The sequence below is a fragment of the Ostrea edulis genome, chromosome 3 (assembly GCF_947568905.1).
Source record: "Ostrea edulis chromosome 3, xbOstEdul1.1, whole genome shotgun sequence".
NCBI lineage: Eukaryota > Metazoa > Mollusca > Bivalvia > Ostreida > Ostreidae > Ostrea > Ostrea edulis.
Genome location: NC_079166.1, coordinates 21,276,803 through 21,297,913, shown reverse-complemented (window position 1 = coordinate 21,297,913; position 21,111 = coordinate 21,276,803). Strand labels below are relative to the sequence as shown.

The window sequence follows — 21,111 nt, the reverse complement described above, 5'->3', positions numbered from 1 at the left end:
GCATAAATGTAGAACCTGATTTACATTTTTATCTACATCTAACATATATCTATATACATGTATAAAGTGCAAAAGAACCGCATGATTCAAATATTTTTCATGCATTTGTTATCTAGATTGAATCGAATGAATACTCCCCGTCACAGCTAACTCTATTGATTACTGGATATATATTGTATAAACCTAGAGGACAATAGAACGCTTTTTTGATAAAAATCCTATAACGGGTCTCTGTAGCTCTCGGTTGTTGTAAGATCCTAATGCACGTGATAGAGGCAGTAGTTGTCTTGATAGTTGATTGCATTGTCTTGAAAAATAACCGCTTTTGAGAAGTGTCATTTCTGAATAATGCCTAACGCAGCAATGCAATTAGACGACTGGAAACAGGTGTACCTCAATCTGTAATTGCAGGATAGTGCAATGCTGTTCGGGACACCGCGTGTCGCCTTTGGATCATATATCAAAAACATGATTCAGCAAATTATCAACACGTAGATCATATATGACATCAACAGTGCAGGATTGATCCATCCGATTGCATCATCTTTGCCAACGATTCACAACAGCATTATTTACATCATCCGTCATTTCTGGGATTCGTAAAATATAAGATGTAATCTCTGTTTCGTATGTTTTTATTTTATTGACAGAAAAACAAACCAGAATCAAATTCTTTGATAAGTATTCTAAACCTGCATGTACTGGTATTAAAAAATGTTGGTTAAGTTGTATACGTTACATTACGAAATTATGATGAGTTATCAATGTAAAAGAGCAATATTGGTATCAATTCCAAGTAACCATACATCTAACTATTATATCATTTATTATTATTGACAGTATTTGAAGCACGGAAATGGAGTGTTATTTGGATTAGTGACATCTTAAGCAAAAAAGAGCAAATAGTAATACAAAATCAGCAAACAAATAATTTAAGATACTTGCCACCTTTGCTCATATAGAAGTGAGTTCCTTATTTACAGAATCGTTTGAAAATGAATTAGGAAATGTCCTTACCCAGCACACATTTTTCTTGCTATCAAGGTGTGTTGATGCATGATGGCAATCAAAGCACAATAGATAATAAGATCGTTGATTATCATACTGATAATGTGAAAAATAAAATCCGTAAGTATGCAATAATACTCCTATATAAACTTTGATATGTGTTGATGTGAAACGTACATGACACATTTCCTATATTCTATGCCAACAATCAATAAGGGTGTTTTCCTTGTTTTTACAGGAAATACATAAAACGGGAATGATTCCAATGTATCGACTTGCAAACATGCAATTATGATGACATGAATTGTCCATTTCCTTTTCTACTAGCATTTTATGGGAAATGTTATATTCTCTGAACATTCACCTATATATCAATAATACAATTAGCAAATGTAATTTTATAATGACGAAGTGAAGATAAAGAGCAAACACGTTAGGACAGAAAACCACCATTGGAAGAAATGAAAAAGAAACTCACAATGTGTGACATGAATTACATATAGAATTCATTCACTAATTGAGTGTCCCTTAGAGAAGTGTGATAGACATACATATTTGAGAATAATGCTAAATATCAAAAAAATAATATAGTTTAAGAAAAATGTGAAGATAACGAACAGTGATAAATCCCATAACTCTTATAATGAACACAAAATTAAAAGTACGACAAACAAAGACCAATGAACACACCAGAGGTGGGACAATCTCATGTATCACCATAATGAATAGAAAACAATAATAATAATAATAATATGCTGTATAACAATATGAAAGGTGAAGATAACGAGCAGTGATCAATATCATAACTCCTATAAGAAATACAAAATAGATTGTATGGCAAGCACGGACTGTTTGACACACCATAGGTGAGATCAGGTGCCTAGGAGAAGTAAGCATCCGCTGTCAACGACCGGTCACACAAGCCGTGAGCCCCATATCCTGATCAGGTAAACGGAGTTATCCGTTGTCAAAATCAGTGTGCCAAGAACGGCCTAACAATCGGTAAGAAACACGTCAGACAGCATTTGACCCAATGATAGGTTGTATTGGCAAACTAGATCCTTATAACGACCGTAGAATTTGCAAAATGCTGACTTTAATCGAGGCTCCTGAAACCCCTGTAATATCAACTTGTTTGTCAGTAGATTTCGTCGGTTTAAAAACTGACCATACGCAGAACAAGCTCTTGCGTAGTGAATCAGTTGAGAGATAAAAACACCATATGCATGTGATAATGGAATATTGCTACATATATATGGAAAGTCGATGATGGAGAAGCTGAAATCATCCCGTTTGTATAAAGTTGAGTTGTCAGTTTGCCGTTAATGTTTACTTTCAATAAAATATCTAAGTATGAAGCAGAAGTGGATGGTTCTGTGGTATCTTTATTTGAATATCACAGGGATATATTGAATCGACATATGAATGAAAACTATTATTGTTGTTATTATTATTATTATTATTATAGACAAGAGGTCATCGATATATCTAAATGTTGAATTGAAGGCCACAACAAGAGATTTTGTTCTTCTCACCTTTGAGCGTACATGGTGTATGAAAAGGGTGCTATATGAATATGGTATTATTATTATTCTGACGTAGACGTTTTGAATAAATTCTGTTTCATATGAATATAAAAAAGGTAAGTTAACAAAGGAGCACAAATCGTGCCCATGGGAACTTCAATAGACTGTTGGAAGACCTGATCACCAAAGACAACGAAGATATTGTCAACCAGGAACTCTAGCATATTCTTTTATTTCAACTTCAGAGCACTTGTGCGTGGAATCACATTGGTGTTCAACAAAGTAATTGTTGGATGACTGATCACTAGATATGAATACTTACTTTTTCCATATTTGTTGAAGACGCAGTTGTCGAACATAACGTTTTCTGAAAGCATCCTTCCAACTCTTACCAAATACATGTAACAGCAGTTGAATCAAATTTCAATGACTGTAAATAAAGATCTGACATCGCAATACGTCTAAGTGTCCATCGGAACACATTAGTTTGGTTCCTATTTTTATATTGTTCACTGTTCGGAAAACCTACATAAGTTACTTGTGATATTCACTAGGGGTGTATTTCCTGCGTGCATCCTATCATAATACATTATGTATAAAATCAATCCCATATAATAAATGACACACATGACACAAAAAATGTGTGTTGCATGCCAATCTAAGATGTGTATCAATTTTAGTATGTACATTAGATAATTAAAATTCATGTTTAAAAAGGTAAAGATAACGAAGAGTTATCAATCTCTTAACTCCTATTAGCAATACAAAATAGATCGTTGGGCAAGCACAGATCCCTAGATATACCAGAGGTGGGAACGGGTACCTAGGCGGAATAAGCATCCCCTGTTGACCAGTCACACCCATCGTGAACCCTATATCTTGCTCAGGTAAAAAGAGTTATCCGTAGTCTAAATCAGTGTGACAAGAACAGCCTAACAATCTGTAGGAAGCACGTCAGACAGCATTTGACCCAATGGTATTTTTTATCGGCAAACTAGATCGTTATAATGACCATAGAATTTCCGAAATTTTTAATTCATACTGTACTTTTGAGAACCCTGCACCATCAACTTGTTTGTCAGTAGCATGCCTCGATTCAAAAACTGATCATATACAGAACAAACTTTTGCATATCGAATTAGCTGAGATATATACACACCCTATGTAAGTGATAATGGAATGCTGTTACATAGACATGGAGAGGTGACGCCGGAAAAGCTAAAATCATCCCGCTGTTTATAAAGTTGAGTTGTTAGTTTGTCGTTAATATCTATTTTCAATGGAAGTGAAAGACCATGTGCTGTACTTTATTTCGAGTTTACAAGTATATATAGTGAATCGACATATGAATGGAAATTACTATTGCTAATAGATGATACATCGTCGATATATCTAAATGTCAAATTGAAGGCCACAACAAGATATTTTTCCTAATTTTTAAAAATAAAGTTTGCTTGATAAGAATATGAAAACCGGATCAGTCAACAAAGGAACATAATCCGTGCCCATGGAAATTGGAACAGAATTTAGGAAGACCCGAACACCAAAGACTACCAAGATATTGTTGGTAGGAAGCTCCAGCATATTTTCATTTTGACTTCAGAGTACCTGTGCGTTGAATCAAAGTGGTTTTAAAGAAAGTAATTTTTGGATGACTGATCAGTAGATATGAATGCTTCCGTTTTCTATTCTTGTTGGAGAAGCAACTGTCAATGCTGTCAAAAGTCTAGTCTTTAATTCATTGAGAGGAATGACCGAATGAAGTTTTGAAAAGTCATGTTTGATGCTGTTGATTTGAGAAACGTTTTATGATTCCAAATTTACTTAAAGTTCTTTAGAATTTATTTGATTTACTCCACTTCTGGTATATATAGTGGCAATGTATGTTTGAAGTTTCTCCTTTACAGCTGTTGAAATTATTTTCTTGAGGAGCAAAGATAGGGGCTCGGTAGAACATGCACTGGGTCCTGCACTGTATCCTCGTTGGTAAGGGTTTCTTGAGGTTTAGACAATCCAGTATAGGTACGGTAACTCATACTCATTCGATCACTTGACTAGAAAATAACATATGTTTAAAACTGAAGCATGGTTCTGAAGAATTTCATCTTTCAAAAGGACAGTTGGGGTATAAGTATGGCTACCAAATGTGGAATCAATGCCAATTTGATTTAAAATACAGTTGTAATAAAGAGCCTTACAAACAAAGACAGTGTGTATAAAATGTAATGATAAACTGTACAAACAAATATAACGTTGTTGCAAGCTTTGTCAGCTGCAACCAAAACATATTTCTCATGTAACATATCTGAAGTGTTTCATAACAGAAAAATAAAATCGAATAATCATATTTTACTAGTGATGCCTCTCTAAAAAATTACGCAATAATGAATTGCTCGCATACAGTATCGTTTGCATTCATAATCTGCAGTATGCCCTATATTGACGTAGGTATCCATCTTTAGCGTTGGATTCCCTTAGTTGTGACATGCGTAAAATGACGATGTTGTCATTTACTCTCGATATATTCAGTTTCAAAGATAGAGAGGAAGGAAACCCTGATCTATAGACACTTTTAAATTAGTTAATTGTGGAAAAACATTTACAAGGAGAAAGATAATCAATGATAGCCAGGCATTATGTCTTCCTCGGAATACAGTATATGCATGTCCTAGTACGTTATTTGGAAAGGGGATGTGTGGAAACAACTTCAAGTTCTGGTAGGAAGAGGAAGTTTGATGCCCGAGATGTACAACAACGTTTGTGAGTGGCTTGATTGTATTTGTTTAACTTCCCGGTCGATAATAGTTCAATGGTATGGAAACGTCACCATTGTCGGTGAAGGGGGAACAAATTTAGACATATGTTCTGCGCTCACAGCCTTTGATCAGGGGAAATATTCATTGTGTTACAGTTACACCTGCTGTGACACTGGACCTCGGCTTTTTCGGTCTCATCCGAAGGGCGACCCCATTAGTCGCAAGGAGTACTGAAGACCTATTCTAACCCATATCGTGGCAAAATAGAACTTTGTGTACCCGTTAAAATCATACATATTTGTTTAATCAGGGTAGATACCCTACTGTTTCATTATGGATTATTCCTGCACAAGACCAACCAAAACAGAAGGGTTGTTCGGTAGAAAATCAGAATCGCTACAGTGAACCGGAAAAAAACGTTCTTCCTGAGCTAGGGGAAAATTAATTTGACTTTAGAAAAACAATGGGATAGAGTGATATTTTCCGACAAGTGTAAAGTCGTAATTGGGTACACTCGTTGAGTTTATATAAGGAGACAGCTTGACCAAATTCGGTTAGCTCAGTACAAATGCCCTTTTGCTAAGGTCAATGTCAGTTTGATGCTATGGGCGTGTATAACGTGGGATGATGGTTGTTGTAAATGGAAATATAAATGTTCAAAAACAAATTGAAATATTGTATTCGGAATTAGGATAAGTTGTAGCATCCAATTTGAAAACATGTACAAATTTCCAATCAACATTTTAATATACGAATGCAGTTGTATTATTTTGAACTCCAAAAATACCTATTATGTCCTCCCTGTAATCTAAAACAAAATATGTCGAAGATATAGTTGATTTGTTTCAATAATACTGTCAAATGTAGAATGGACAAAGGATGCTGGATCTATGGACACGGCCCTGATGTATTAATTGTCATTGTAATTGTAATTAATAGATTTGTATAACGTCCTATCAACATTAGTTCTCTAGAGCGCTTTACAAATTTGAGAGAAAGGATAATCTAAAATCGATGTACACATACAAGTGAATAAAATATTCCTAGTGTCAGAATCAAAAAAGTATAATCATTATTATTAATATATAGCACCTAATGTAATGATGCACTTACCCTAATAACATATAAAACAATTTAAAAACAACCTTACGAATAATTAAATACATAGAAAGGACATAAGTATAATAGCAAACTACAGTTCAGATAGCAATGAAGGAGTTTTTTAGTTAAAAAAAGGTAAAAGTACTGCAAGAGCTGTAATGTAAGAGTACTAGGTATGTAAAACAAATAATATATTAAAAGTTAATCTAAACAGATACGTTTTAAGACCCGTCTTAGATCCATTAGACAGTGAAGAACATTGTCTGAGTTTAAAAGGCAGGGATTTCAGAGACTCGATGCGGCCTTATCCAAACATCGATCCCCATATGTTTTCGTACATGTCTGAGGTACCTGGAGAGATTGCAGAGAATCGGATTTTTACACGAAATTCAAAGTTTTGCATAGGTTTCACTAACGTGAGAATTTGCCAATACTAAATTGTTTGATAAATATGCTTTATACACAATGAAGACCTAACCTTTTATCTAAAATATTTTGACTGACGTATTTCAAATCTTTTAAATTAAGATACCACAGTTCTGTTTTAAATAGTTGAGAATTGATGATGGCAAGCAGCTTTGTATTATTTCTCTTTCAAAATGCACTGGAACAACATGAAAACAGCCACATTATTTAGTTGATAGAAAACAACTTAATAAAAATACCTTAACTTAGGAGAATCCATAGACTTTCGTCGATGCTTTAATGTTATCATTTATTTATTTCCAGTTGGGAAATGTGTGGTCGTGAATTTAGCAAAAACGAGGATGGCTTGTAATATCTGATAGAGCCTGATGAACACCTCATCCCACCTCTGATATACCCAGGTATCGGTGTTTGTCTAACTCTCTATTCTGTATTGTTTATAGTAGTGATGAGATTGATCACTATTCGATATGTCGACTTTCATGCATCCAATTGCATTTGTTGCACGCATTTAGAATAGGTTCGTTCTAAAGGAAGTTAAAGGTATGTAGTTTTAATTTGACTGATTGAATATTCGCGAATAGTTCACTCATATGGAGATGTCACCACTGCCGGTGAAGGGCTGCAAAATTTAGGTATATTCTCGGCGATTATGGCCGTTGAGCAGGGAGGGATCTTTAACGTGCCACACCTGCTGTGACACGGGACTTCGGTTTTTGCGGTCTCATCCGTATTGAGGACCTATTCTTACCTTCATGGAACAGATTAAAGGATTGGTTATATTTCCCACGATTGAAATATGTGCACTTGTAGCAGCATCAGTGATCTTAAATATTTCTTTATATCTTCAGATGACCTGTCAACAGGGGTGCTTACTCATCCTAGCCACAAAATCCCACATGTGGTGTATCTCGGGGTCCGTGTTTACCCTAATCTTAATCTTGTTACTTGTTATGAGATTGATCATTGCTCGTTATCATCACTTGTTCATTTATAGGTTACATCACATACCTTACCGTTACACTCATTAATCCACAACAAGTTGCAAATGTGGTTTACAAGTTATATTTAAATATTTGAAAACGTTGTCAGGAAATATATGCTGACATAATGTCTATCTCATTTGAAATATAGACTTAATATCAATAGGAAAATTGCGAATTTCCTTTTAATTTTTAATGTTTTTAATCATCAATAATTTTACTTTCTATATTTATTTGGAAGATGGCAAGTGTTTCCCTACCTTATTGGCAATATTTCCCTCTTAAGATATCTTAATTTGTTGATAAAATGTCCCGTAAAAAAAACGTACTATCATTTATCATTTATGATAGGGAAATACCAAAAAAATTATATAGTGATATTTATTTAGATACAAGTATGAACATAATAACACAACTAAAACATTTAGATTCCTTAACTTGTCCTCTTCGAAAACGCCACATCCCCAAAGGAAATGACTTAATGCACTTTATTATAACAAATCCTAATTTGAAATAGATTATGGTGTGGATTGATTGTAAGCATCCATTTATTTGAAGGAAGACAATTCAAGGAAATGTGATCTCTTATGAGTTTTAGAGTGTTGTCATTATTGTCATTATTTACAAAACATACTTTGATTGCTACATTGGAATTGAAGCATGACAAGAAAACGAAGAAAAAACCGGCGTTTCAGTGTGTTGGATATGACCTTTTTGCATTGACAATTTACTCGTGAATTATGCGCATAAAGCTGATTTTTCTATTGGAATATACACACTATAGGCAATATTAATGGATCATTGATTCTAAGTTCCAAAAGTCTTTAGTTATCTGAATAACAAATAACCGAAAAATCAGGTGTGAATGTCACGTGTTTTCGGAGATGACCTTAAGAAAGGACGTCCCGTGTCACAGTAGTTGTGCACGCTAAAGAACCCCCCCCCCCACTGCTCAATGGTCGTAAACGCCGAGTAAAGGTCTACATTTGAAGTCCTTCACCGGTCTTGGTGACAACTCCATCTGAGTGAAGAAGTCGCGAGACAGACGTTCAATCCATCAATCGATAGGCAAGAGCTTGTTTTGCGTATTGTCGGTTTTTAAATCGAGACAAGCTGCTGAAAAACAAATTAATGGGACAGGGGTTTCAACAGTCCCGATTAAAGTAAGCATTTTGCAAATTCTATGGTCGTTGTAACGAGCTACTTCGTCATTATAACTCATCATTGAGTTAAATGCAGTCTGACGTGTTCGATAGCGATTGTTAGACCGTTCTTTGCACACTGATTTTGATTACAGATTACTCCGTTTATCTGATCAAGATATAGGACTCACGGCAGGTGTGACCGGCTGACAGGGAATTCTTACTCCTCCTGGGCACCTGATCCAACCTCTGCTGTGTCCAGGGGTCTTGTTTGTCAAACACTCTATTTTGTATTGCTTATGAGAATGATGAGATTGATCACTGTCCGTTATCCTCGCCTTTCATACAAGGAATGTTATGAATCAAAGGCAAGTACCAATATATTATTGACTCATTTCTGAAATTTGAATAACAGCTGTATATTATGTCAAAAGTCTAGTCTTTAAATTATTATAATGTATGGTCGTGTAAAGTGGTGATTAATCATGAGTTTAGACATAGTTGATTTGGGAAGTTTTGTTTATTTTAACATTTACTAACCGTTCGTCCGAAAACATTTGATTTATGCTTCTTCCATATGTTTTTGGAGTTTATACTTCATAGAAGTTGATATAATTGTGTGGAGCAAACATAAATATTTCGTATAATAAAAGAAATATAAATAAGATAATGCAAATTCGTATACTATAAACGTTTCATTATCATCAAGATTGCTTCCTATTCCGTTTATCATAAAACCACTATTGAACAAAATTATATCCATACTCGAATATCACAGACATATTTCTGAGTAGGTCATTGAAGCTTATGTTGTTTTGTTGTTGGATTTATATCTGTACTGCAGTCATCTCCATGGAACAGAATCTAAGCAGAAATGATCGAATCCCCATGTGAATAAATATAAGCACACCAGCAACTACTGCAAGGCAGATGATACTGATCATGAGGGATCCCTCTAAGTCCAAGCCTTTTCTATCCTTACTGACACTGTGGCTTTTGATGTTGCCTTGAAACATACAAACAGTGATATGAAATACTGACATGTGATTGTAAAATATGCAAACTTTACTATCAAAATTATTAGGTTCTGAAAGACAGTAATCAGTATTGCCATTAATGGAAATATTTTCAAAGAGGTGTTAACTTATGGAAATGAATGTGAAAAAGAAATTGCCCGTCTCTGTCTGTCTGTCTGTCTGTCTCTCTGTCTCTGTCTCTCTCTCTCTCTGTCTCTCTCTCTCTCTCTCTGTCTGTCTCTCTCTCTCTCTCTCTCTCTCTCTCTCTCTCTCTCTCTCTCTCTCTCTCTCTCTCTCTGTTTTCATTTTTCCCTTACTCTCTTATTTTATTTCGAATATACACTATAAATAAAGTTGTATGCAAGACTTCGCCAAAATGTTATGACGCGCAGCATATTTCAAAAGTTCACACACGAATAACCATAAAATTATGCAATGTATATGAGTCACCAAGCAGATTAAACACAAGTTGAAGTCAAAGACAAATGAAACCCTTCATACTGTGATATAAGATTTCATTGACTATAATGCGTGGAGGAAAATTTAATAATGGTATGCCTGGCCTTGACATATTGCAAATGTTTCATTTTTACATGATACACATTTCTCCGAATGGTAAATATCTTTCTTATTCTGTGAATGAATCACAAACAAAATTAACAAAATTTTAATTAACAGAACAAAATTAAAATTAACAAATTCAATGTTTAATCTTTTACAACAGGGAATAAAGTGTAAATCGTAACTGTCCCATCTCTCTTCAAAACATGTAATGGAATATTAATGCATTAGCATTAACAAGTCCATAAGCCAGGCTTTTAACAATTGAACACTTCTTTAGGCAAGTCACAATAAATTGATAAAGTTATCAAAACTTTTACAAAGTAGCTTCTTTTTTCAGGAACGTTCCAGTTTGATGATATTTATGCTTTGAATGTGAAAACTTTGGATCTAAATTCACAAGAACACAACCGCTGCAATGATCCTATGGCCGTGGTGTGTTCGTCGTCATTGTTGTAAACAACTCAATATCTCATGAAAAGTGAAGATAACGAACATTGATCAATCTCATAACTCCTATAACTCCTGAGAGAAGGCTTACATAGGTCATGCTTGTTGCCCAATCATACTGTGTTTCTCAATATAATATGTGTAGATTAATAACTCCTGTAAGCAATACAACTTAGATATTTGGGAAGACATGGACCTATGAATATACCAGAGGTGTGATGTAAGACATTTTTAGATGTTTACTGCACAAATTGAAGGCCTTTCTCACTGGAGTGGAAAAAATTATCAGGGAGAGGAAACAAACACTCCGTCCATAACATGTGACATTAGAGGGGACTAAAGCTCTAGAAATTGGATCCTGGGAAATTTAAAACAAAATGAGAAAAATACTAAACAAATTTTACAAACATTAACCATTTTATACTTATAATATAAAATTTTTGTGAATGCATGCTATGTATCGTATATTGGGTTTATTCCGCGGGTCTAAAAATCGGCGATTTGCTGGCTAAAATGTATTCTTTTAATTTTAGCGGAGTACATTTTGGTCGTTAGAGAAAGTTTCAAACATTGAAGTCGCAATTGGGTGCATGTTTGGTGGGTAAAATTTCGGCAGAAAGCTATCTAACCGTTAAAATACGCCAAATAAAAAAACAAACCAAACAGTAGACGGTATTTGGTCCCCCAGTCCAACACATTGTCTATGCTAAGTTGTTATATGTCATGGGATAAGATGAAAGAGGACCCACTGGGAAACAGTTGGCGAAATTCCGACGGAATAAGAGTGAAACAGCAATGAATATGGACAAGGTGCACTATATGCAAATGTACATGATAGGGTGACGTAACAGTTGTGAATATGTATTGTAGTTTGATTTTTGTTTTCGTCTTGTGGTATGCAGTTTTCCGTGCTAAGTTTTTAAAAGATCTTGATTTTTCCACTTTGTAACAGTAGGCATATATGTTTCAATTTGATAAATTGTAGAATCAAAATAAACAAACTCTGCTCTCGTCGTAACACAGCAGTAATTGTGTTGTTATATATCTCAATTTAATTAAATTTAAAGCGACATTTACCCTGTAGTATTGTGAGAGAAGAAAGCATTGGATATTACATAGGTAAACAGGGGATGCTTTCTCCTCCTCGGTGTGTCCAGGGGTTCATGTTTGCCCAACCATTTACTTTGTATTGTTTGTGGGAGTTATGAGATTGATCGCTGTTCGTTATCTTCGCCTTGCATATGTAATACGATACCTATAAAATTATAATACATATATAATAACAATTCTAACATTATCTGCAGTAGACTTTTTGTATTGTGATAAAAGGTGTTTCATATTATAAATATGTACTTTCAATAATGTAAACTACAGACACAATCAATTTGCAAGTATCGTGCAGTAAGAATGGTAATTTGGAATTTAGTCAATGAAATTGGTGAATAGTTTTCTTTTGCTATCAAATACTTAAGCATATATGATATTTTCTTATCGTTATATACCGATATCGTCAGGATTTGCAAACTGATTAGTTGCCATTGGAATGTAAAGTTGGTAGTACATGATATACCTTTTGTGTGATGATGATTTTTTCCTTCAAAATCCCCAAGAGGTACTTATTCCATGTTAAGTTCTCGTAATCATCTTCGGAAACCACAACGAAGCAAAAAAATGCAGAATCCTACAAACTACTAGCTGATGAGAGAATCATAAGTTGGAGCTGGAATTTACACAGCATTTGCTCTCCACATAAATCGAAGGAACAATTTGCATTCTTGTCATCCTGATCAATATCAGACGGTAAAATGCTACTAGCTTCATCTAAACCAGGGTCCGAACTAGATGGAATTCCAGATTGATCATCCGAATTGCCAATGTCGAAGCTATGGCAAGTAGGCATCTTTAAAATAGGCATGCGCGTTTTGTTTACAGTCTTATTAGACAACAAGCATGTTATATACTGATATTTTAGTACAAATCCAGCAAACCTCGTGAAAAATAATTCTAATCACCCGTGTATGCGAGTCATGTCACCAGACTAACCTTATCTAATTGCTATTATCATTTTCCAGTGCATGTGACGTCATAAGTCGCATCACTTTTATAAGGAGTGACACGCTGTTATACAGCAGTTTAAGCACGAAACGTAAGTTGTTTTTTTTCAAAAATAAAATAAAATAAAAACCTGAAAACAGTATTTACCTATATGTACATGTACATGTATATGATATAAGTTTGCATAAATTCTATATTGCGACAAAACTTGATCTGATATTGAATAATGTAAGTCCGTCTCTAATAGTCTCAGAAAATAACAATCAACATTCAATAGACTTTTCGGGTATGCAAAAATACATCAGTCAAAAACCCATCATGTAAAACTGGGGTTTTAGATGAAATGCGCTGCACTGTTTTTGTTTTTGGTTTTGGGGTTTTGTGTGTGGTAATAAAGACACAATGCGTGAAATGCGTGAAAATTCGCATTCGGCAATTGATGGATAATTCAAGTTATTATGATATACATACATGTAGATATTATTTGAAATAATGTTATTGTTTAAAGTGGACATGTGGGGAAGATATTGAGAACATACAACACTATTCAATGTAGAATAATTACATCTGTCATATAATTATTATATTTGGCACGTCATGTGGACTGTTTGTCGAAGCTTGTTTTACATTCTACAATGTTCCCACCAAAATGAATATCCATCGCACATTTTGACAATCATGCGTATATTCATTTCGTAATTAGAGACTTTGAGGTTCTGTTAATCAGAATTTAAAAGAGTTGTCAAAGTCGATACTTATTGTGACATTTATAAAAAGTGACTTTACATTTTCATCAGTCTCAACTTTAGACGGCATAGGCGAAATATCATCATGTTATGTTTCCGTCCGCCTAGAACAGCGATTGAAATGTACACTCACAGTGGATGTGCAAACTTCAGATCGAAATATAGTGGAAATAATTAAATGTGTGTCGTTTGATAGGATTAATTGTAACTTAACAGCTTAAGTGTTCATGATAATCATCATCGTAAGAATGTACCATTAGGAAAAACTTAAAGTGTCATTTTTTTCAGAATTCAAAATAATCTTTGATATTTTAAGAAGGATTTCTTGTAATGTATGCTATACTGCGCCTACCTTCTTTCATTTACGATATTCGTTACCAGTTAAAACTCCATATACCGTTACCAACGACGTGAAAAGGTACAACATAAAACCATATTTTACCTTCAAATTTAGTAGATGGGGAGTCTACGCTTCCTGTGTTTTCATTTGTTTCCAAAATAGGATGAATGGTGACTGTCGATGAGTCATATTCATCTGCAACAAAACAATCAAGAAAGTACAAGCTTTTGAAATGTGATGGGGGGATGAAATCATTATTTTGGGTTTTATTGGGAAAAAAGCATACCTATGTCTTTTATGAAAAACAAGAATATGTTACATATTATCCAATGTATCCTATGAGAATCAACATCATGGGAAGTGAAGTATTTTCCTTTACCTTTACATATAAATATTAGTTTCTTAAAATGTTTCTTGGACACACTGATCGAATTTCTTTCCTGGAATTTGCATACCTGTTATAGTTTTAATACAACCATACACGTGATGGTGACGACAATCATCATCGTTACAGGTGCATTTCAATTGACAGTCCTTTCCATACGACGGAGGTGGACATCTCACTGTGCAATTTGGGCCATGAAATCCAACTTCACAAGCTATTTGGTGAAGAAATATTTTTAGTATAAGTGTTATCCTAAAACAGAAATATTTTCTGTAGGTTAGCAGAATGAGTCTAGAATTTGAAATATTGCATACCTGTGCAGTTGCCATAAAGTGTGTTCCACACGTATCCAACACAGCACACCTTCCCTCTCACACTGCTATTGGCGGGAACATATATACATTTCTTAATTTGAACAAAGCATGAAATAAAACATATTTATTACAAAGATATAATGTCCATGTTTAAGCAATTTGTTGTTATCGTTGGAGTAGAGCACAAACTATATACAAAAGTGAACATGGACATGTTGAATGCAAACATTACGGAAAAAGAGTTAATATTTTCAACGAAACATAACCAGTGATATTTACCAACAATGACAAAGAGAAAAAACCGAGTCGATAGGCATTGGCTAGCATTCTAAGTATGTGTGTAAAAAGATGGTTGGGCTAAATAAAGAAACACCAACCAATGTAGTTAATCTAGCATTTGCATATCATGGTACCTTACAGTATACTATAACGTTAGTCAGAAAACGAGACATGTTTTGTATCAGAAGTATGTTGTGTAAAAAGGAGGTAACATCCCTATCATTACAGAATCAACAAATACTGTAAGATACTCGGCATCATAGCTGAAATGGAAGTAGGCTCCTTACTTATAGAATCGCTTTAAAATCTATCAGGGAATATACTTACTCATAACACAATTGTGATTCATTTGAAATTCCTTGATTTAGAATGGCAATCATAACACTATAAATACCAAGAACGTACTTTGCCATGCTGATAGATTAAGAAATATCCATTAATCCTGCTCAATAAACATCAACTTGTGCTTGCATGATGCACAAAATAAAAACATATTTCCCTTTCCGCGAGCTCAAAATCACGATTTTTGATTGCTTTTACAGGACATATATCAGACCAGGAATAGGTTAAATCTATCAATTTGCATACATGTAATGATACATTTATGATACCCTGACATATATCTCTCTTTATTCGTTAACAGTTCATAGACGATTTTATATTTACTGGATTGTCAAAAATACATCAAAACCAGAATTACAGAACGTAATTCTATGTATACCTGTTTTGCTATACGTTCTTTTAAGAATCTGGGTTCCCATGCTCCGATTAACCACAATTAGTAAATTGTAAAAATAGCTGTATTCATGTCGTAATCGTCGTGGCACATTTAAGTCAGGTCCATCCGGAAATCTGACTGCGAATTATAATATTTTCTCGATCACTTCTTGAAAAACATAAATTGTTTTCCTGGGATCCTTTACATGGTGTAAATTGCTGTTTACAGCATACTATATCATATCATGTATAGAATCAACTACGTATGATGAATCATATACATGCCACGGATGCTAACTACCATCCAACATAACAGATGGATATCGACTTCTTATTTGAATGAAATACCTAAAATACATGGTAAATGCAAATTTTTTCTGAGTTTCTAAGTTTGGACATGTGCAAATAAATAGTGGTTGTCTCTGGAAAAAAAAACTGCGGTATTGATCATGATGTCACCATATTTTTGTGTGTTGTTTCTTAAACGAGGACAATTAAAACGACACCTTGGTGGCAGACGTGAAAACTGCAGGAATTAAGAAAAAGACAATTCTCATTATTTAAGTACTTTATTTCGAATATACACTACAAATAAGAACTTCTATGTAAGACTTCCACAATATTTTGACAGCCGATATGACAAAAATGATATGGCGCGTAGCAGATTTTAAAAAATCACACACCGATAACCATCAAATTATGAACCACCAAGCACGTTAAAGAATAGTCGAAGCAACATACAATAAAATCCCTAATACTGTGATATAAGGTTTTATTGACTATAATACTTGGATTAAAATTTAATTACGGTTTGTTTGGTGATGCACATGCCTTGTTATATGTAAATATCTTATTTTTACATGATACATATTTATTGCAATACTAATTAAGTTTGTTATTCTGTAGGTCTCGTAGTGTATATGCCACAGTCATATTTATCTAAGGGAAACCGCTTTAAAAATGTGTATAATTTCTTATTTACGAATTCGTGAAGTTGCTGTGCAGTGTTATTTATGCATATGATGCCTATTTCTGTATGAAAACCATCAGTCGGTTGTGGGTCCGTTAGGACAAACAACTGTCAATATATGTTCATGCAGATCTTTCAATTCCATAGGTTGTTTTGTAGATTCGCCTGAGTGTGGAGATGTGGGTTATACACCTTTGCAGAACTTGAACAAATCAAAGAAACAAAGATGAAAAATAACAAAATTTTAATTAAAAAAGCCAAAGTTAAAATTAAGAACGCATTTAATAGTTTGCCCTTTACAATAGGACATGAAATGTCAATTGTAGCAGTTCCCTATCTCTTCAGAACATTGAATGGAATATTGACGCATCAGCTTTAAATTCTATAAAACAGGTTTTCTGACCAGTGAGAAATAATTTAGTCAAGTCATAATAAATTCACAAATTTATCAAACATTTCACAAAGAAGCTTCTTTTTTCAGGACATTTCCAGTTTGATATTAATATTTATGATATTAATATGAAAACTTTTCAGACTTTAGTTCTCGAACGAAATTCAAAAGCACATGACTGGTGCAATATGGCACAATGTCTTTTATGTGTCTGTCATGGCTGCCGTAATCAACCCACTCTCTCTGGTATTGCTTTTATAGTTCTTTACTGTACAAACCGACGCCCTTTCGCATTGGACTGGACAAAATTTTAGGGAAAAGAAACACACAATCCTCCCATGCCATGAATCATTAAAAAGGGATTATAGCCCAAGGAAATAAGACTCAGGGAAATAGTTGAAAATACAATGAGAAGAATGCTGTATACATCATACTCACAAGTCATGGGTTATTGATTCGTTACCTCGCACTAACCCTTCACATCAGTGATTATCAAAACGTTAGGCTCCTTCTAATTGTTTCAAGAAAACAGTGGGAACCAATGAGAATGGTATTATATTTATAACAACGCGAATCGAGAGATTCAAAGAAAAGCACGTGTATTGATGCCTACAGGCATGGCTATTCCAACCGTTTAAGCAATATTGTCTTAAGGGAAAGGGATTTCAATCTTGATCTACTATCAATTAATGTAATTAGTGGTGTAAATATTACAATTGCACGTGTTTATAATATTATAGCAGTATGACATCGCGTTATTTGTATCCATGTTCACCAAGACATGGTGTAGTGATTTCATTGAATGTTTTATTTATAGAGGATTGTGTAGTGATCTAATGAGCCAAACTTTTATATAGCGACTGATGTTAAGGGTTAGTGCGAGGTAACGATTCAATAACCCTTGATTTGTGAAGATGTAAATACATGTTAATTTTCTCAAATATTGACCATTTTAAACAATATAGTATTTCTGTATAAACGTAATACTTGTTTGGTCCCCCAGCCCGAATCCATTGTCTATATTACGATGTTATGAAACATGGATTAGGATGAAGGGGGGGGGTAAATAAGAGTGAATCAGGGATGGAAATGGACAGGGTGGACTATATGTAAATGTATGGTGAAGATAACGAACAGTGATCAATCTCATAACACCTACAAGCAATACAAAATAGATAGTTGGGCAAACACGGACCCCTGGACACACCAGAGGCGGGATCAGGTGCCTTGGAGGAGTAAGCATCCCCTGTTGACCGGTCACACCCGCCGTGAGCCTCATATCCTGATCAGGTAAACGGAGTTATCCGCAGTCAAAATCAGTGTGCCAAGAACGGCTTAACAATCGGTATGAAACATGTCGGACAGCATTTGACCCAATGCGAGGTTGTACTGACGAACTAGATTGTTAATGTATGTGATATTATGACGTAATGGTTGTGAAAAGCGTCATGTCCTTGTATATTGTAAACTACGTATATATATCCTATATTTTGAATTTCTCCATCTTATAGTATACACGTTTCCTATTTAAGTTTTTGAAAGCTTTTTGTTCTTCCACTTTGTAACAGTGGATATATATCTTTCAAATGGAAAAGCTACATAATCAAAATAAACACAACTTTCGTTGTAACCTAGCAGTAAATGTGATGTTGTGTATCTCGATTCATTTCAATTCAAAAAATGGATTGATATTGAGGTAGGAGGAAACATACGATACATATAAAATTTCAATATATGTGTGATGGCAATTACAAAAAATACCTACAGTAAACATCTTGTTTTGTGGTAAAAGGTATTTTATATTAAAAATGTGTATCTATTTAATGTAAAATGTACATACAATAGATTAGCAAGTACCATGGTTTAAGACGCGGATTATAAAGCGTAAACTGACTATAAGCAGGTTATACTCGTATAACTTGCCCCAGAATTAAAGTCATTCATTAAATATTTGGGACACATCGGTCAAACCAATAGCAACGTCAACATACATTGTAAAGAAATTTAGCGTCATATGATAATCTGGTCTCTTTCTTTAGTGAAATGTGTATCAATTAAAAATAAAATATTATATTCCTGCTGTTTATAGTGTCTAGAAACATCGTTCCTTTTCTTAAAACCATTTAATCCTTGACAGTTTGCTGATATCATATTAATTTCTGACAGGCTTGAGAATGCGATTAGTAATGAGTCTTTTGACTATTAGTTGTCATCGGTGTTTCTATCTTATACCAACGCCGTGAGAATGACCCTTGCTTGTGTAAAATTTAAGGAGTGAATAGATAGATAGAAAATGAAGAGAAAGGGGGTATTGGGTGTGGATAGGCATGCTAAATCCAAACATAGTACGATAAGATTTTTAATGAAAAGTAGAGCTATTCTCCCCGATACATGTTGTTTTAAAAGCCTCAACTGTTCAATGTTTATCATTTATGTTTATTTTTACTATTTATGTTTATCAATGCTATGAGATTGATCATTGATCGTTATCGTCACATTTCATATTAAAGTTTCTGAAATAAATCGCTTCTGCACGGGTGAAAGATCTCATAGGGTTGAAATATACAAGCGCGAGAAAAAAGAAACTGACATTATAGTTTCCTACGTTTATTAACATCATTTTGGATTGTGCATATCAATATTTAACGGGCATGAGATGTTGAAGTGATGCTTTATAAAAATATCTTCATGGCATAGCGATATATAGGGATATGTATTAATGACTAATAAAACATTTATCTTATACAAAATAAGAGAAACGTAATGAACCTAGTTTAGATAACCGCATTTTGGGTTAAGAAATATATAGGAAGACATATTGTCTTGCAAGACAATCATGATTTAATCACCACACTTTCACATTCATACTACTGCATTGAGGTTTAAAGTGTTTGAAATAATTAAATACATGTGTTGTTACTGACATATATAATAGAGAGCAGTTTTCATTGAATCCAATTCTGGTGACAAAATGTAAAATAACGTTATCTTGGTTATCATAAATGAATGGAATGGCCGGTTAAATTGCCCTTCACTATCACAAAAGGGTTGGAATTCCAAACCCGACCATAACACACCCTCCGCTGAATTAGGGACACTGAATAACTCATTTGTCAATATAGCATTCCCCGGCGGTAAGCCCAAACACGACCATTACTTCTATCAAGATTAAAAGTGGACTTCTCCGGAATAACTTCCTCCCAATCTATGTTATTGAGACAGCGATGTCTCCTACACCTCGTAGTATGGGGTAGCAGAGGGCAAAGACGGATGTTGGCCTCTCGCAATCGGTTTCTTACGGTACGATGACTTATCCATAGATGCCCAGGGATGATTCTAGTTATCAAAGAAGCCGAACGGAATCGAGTACATAAATGTGACGTCCGTGTATATGTATCTTGCTAATGGGCGTCACACACAGACACTCGATCGTAGACAGTCCCGAAGTTTGCTGATATCGTCTGCAAAAAACATTTGAAGTGTTTATATGAACTCCAGCATGTCTTGCCATCTTGCATTGGGATATGTCAGGTTCATGCATCCCAAAAGCACAAAATTGATCATTTTAAATTATCAAATGCAAAAAAGTAAAACAATTTGCTAATTACAAATACATTCAAAAATGTTTTATGTGCTTGTGATTTGATAGAGAAAATTGGAAAGCTGAAAGACTTTTTGAATCACAACAAACAAATGCAATCCATCGGAAAATTCAACAAATGGCATTGCTAGAGACAACATACATTTTAGAAACAAATGTTGCATATTAGTAAGTGCAAATGAGGAATTTATCGATGAATAATTAATTCGTATTGTATTTTAGTCTCTGATTGGTTAAATTCAAAGTGAGCAACGCAAGTACATTTTGTATAAACTGGTTTGGTATGTTGACACCCCCTTCCCTGACAAGCAAAGAAATAGACAGTCAACGTATGAAATGAACGT

General features: G+C 34.4%; 1 protein-coding gene across 1 annotated transcript; it reads right to left on the bottom strand.

The window, feature by feature from the left end:
• Nucleotides 1-9,497: 9,497 nt before the first annotated feature.
• On the bottom strand, nucleotides 9,498-15,562 carry LOC125675237 (uncharacterized). Its single transcript, XM_048912761.2, has 5 exons — nucleotides 15,416-15,562; nucleotides 14,810-14,874; nucleotides 14,566-14,709; nucleotides 14,213-14,305; nucleotides 9,498-9,948 (listed from the first exon to the last, which is right to left on the bottom strand). The coding sequence occupies exons 1-5, from the start codon at nucleotides 15,499-15,501 to the stop codon at nucleotides 9,770-9,772; spliced, it is 567 nt and encodes a 188-aa protein (XP_048768718.2). The 5' UTR covers nucleotides 15,502-15,562; the 3' UTR covers nucleotides 9,498-9,769.
• Between the last annotated feature and the right edge of the window lie 5,549 nt (nucleotides 15,563-21,111).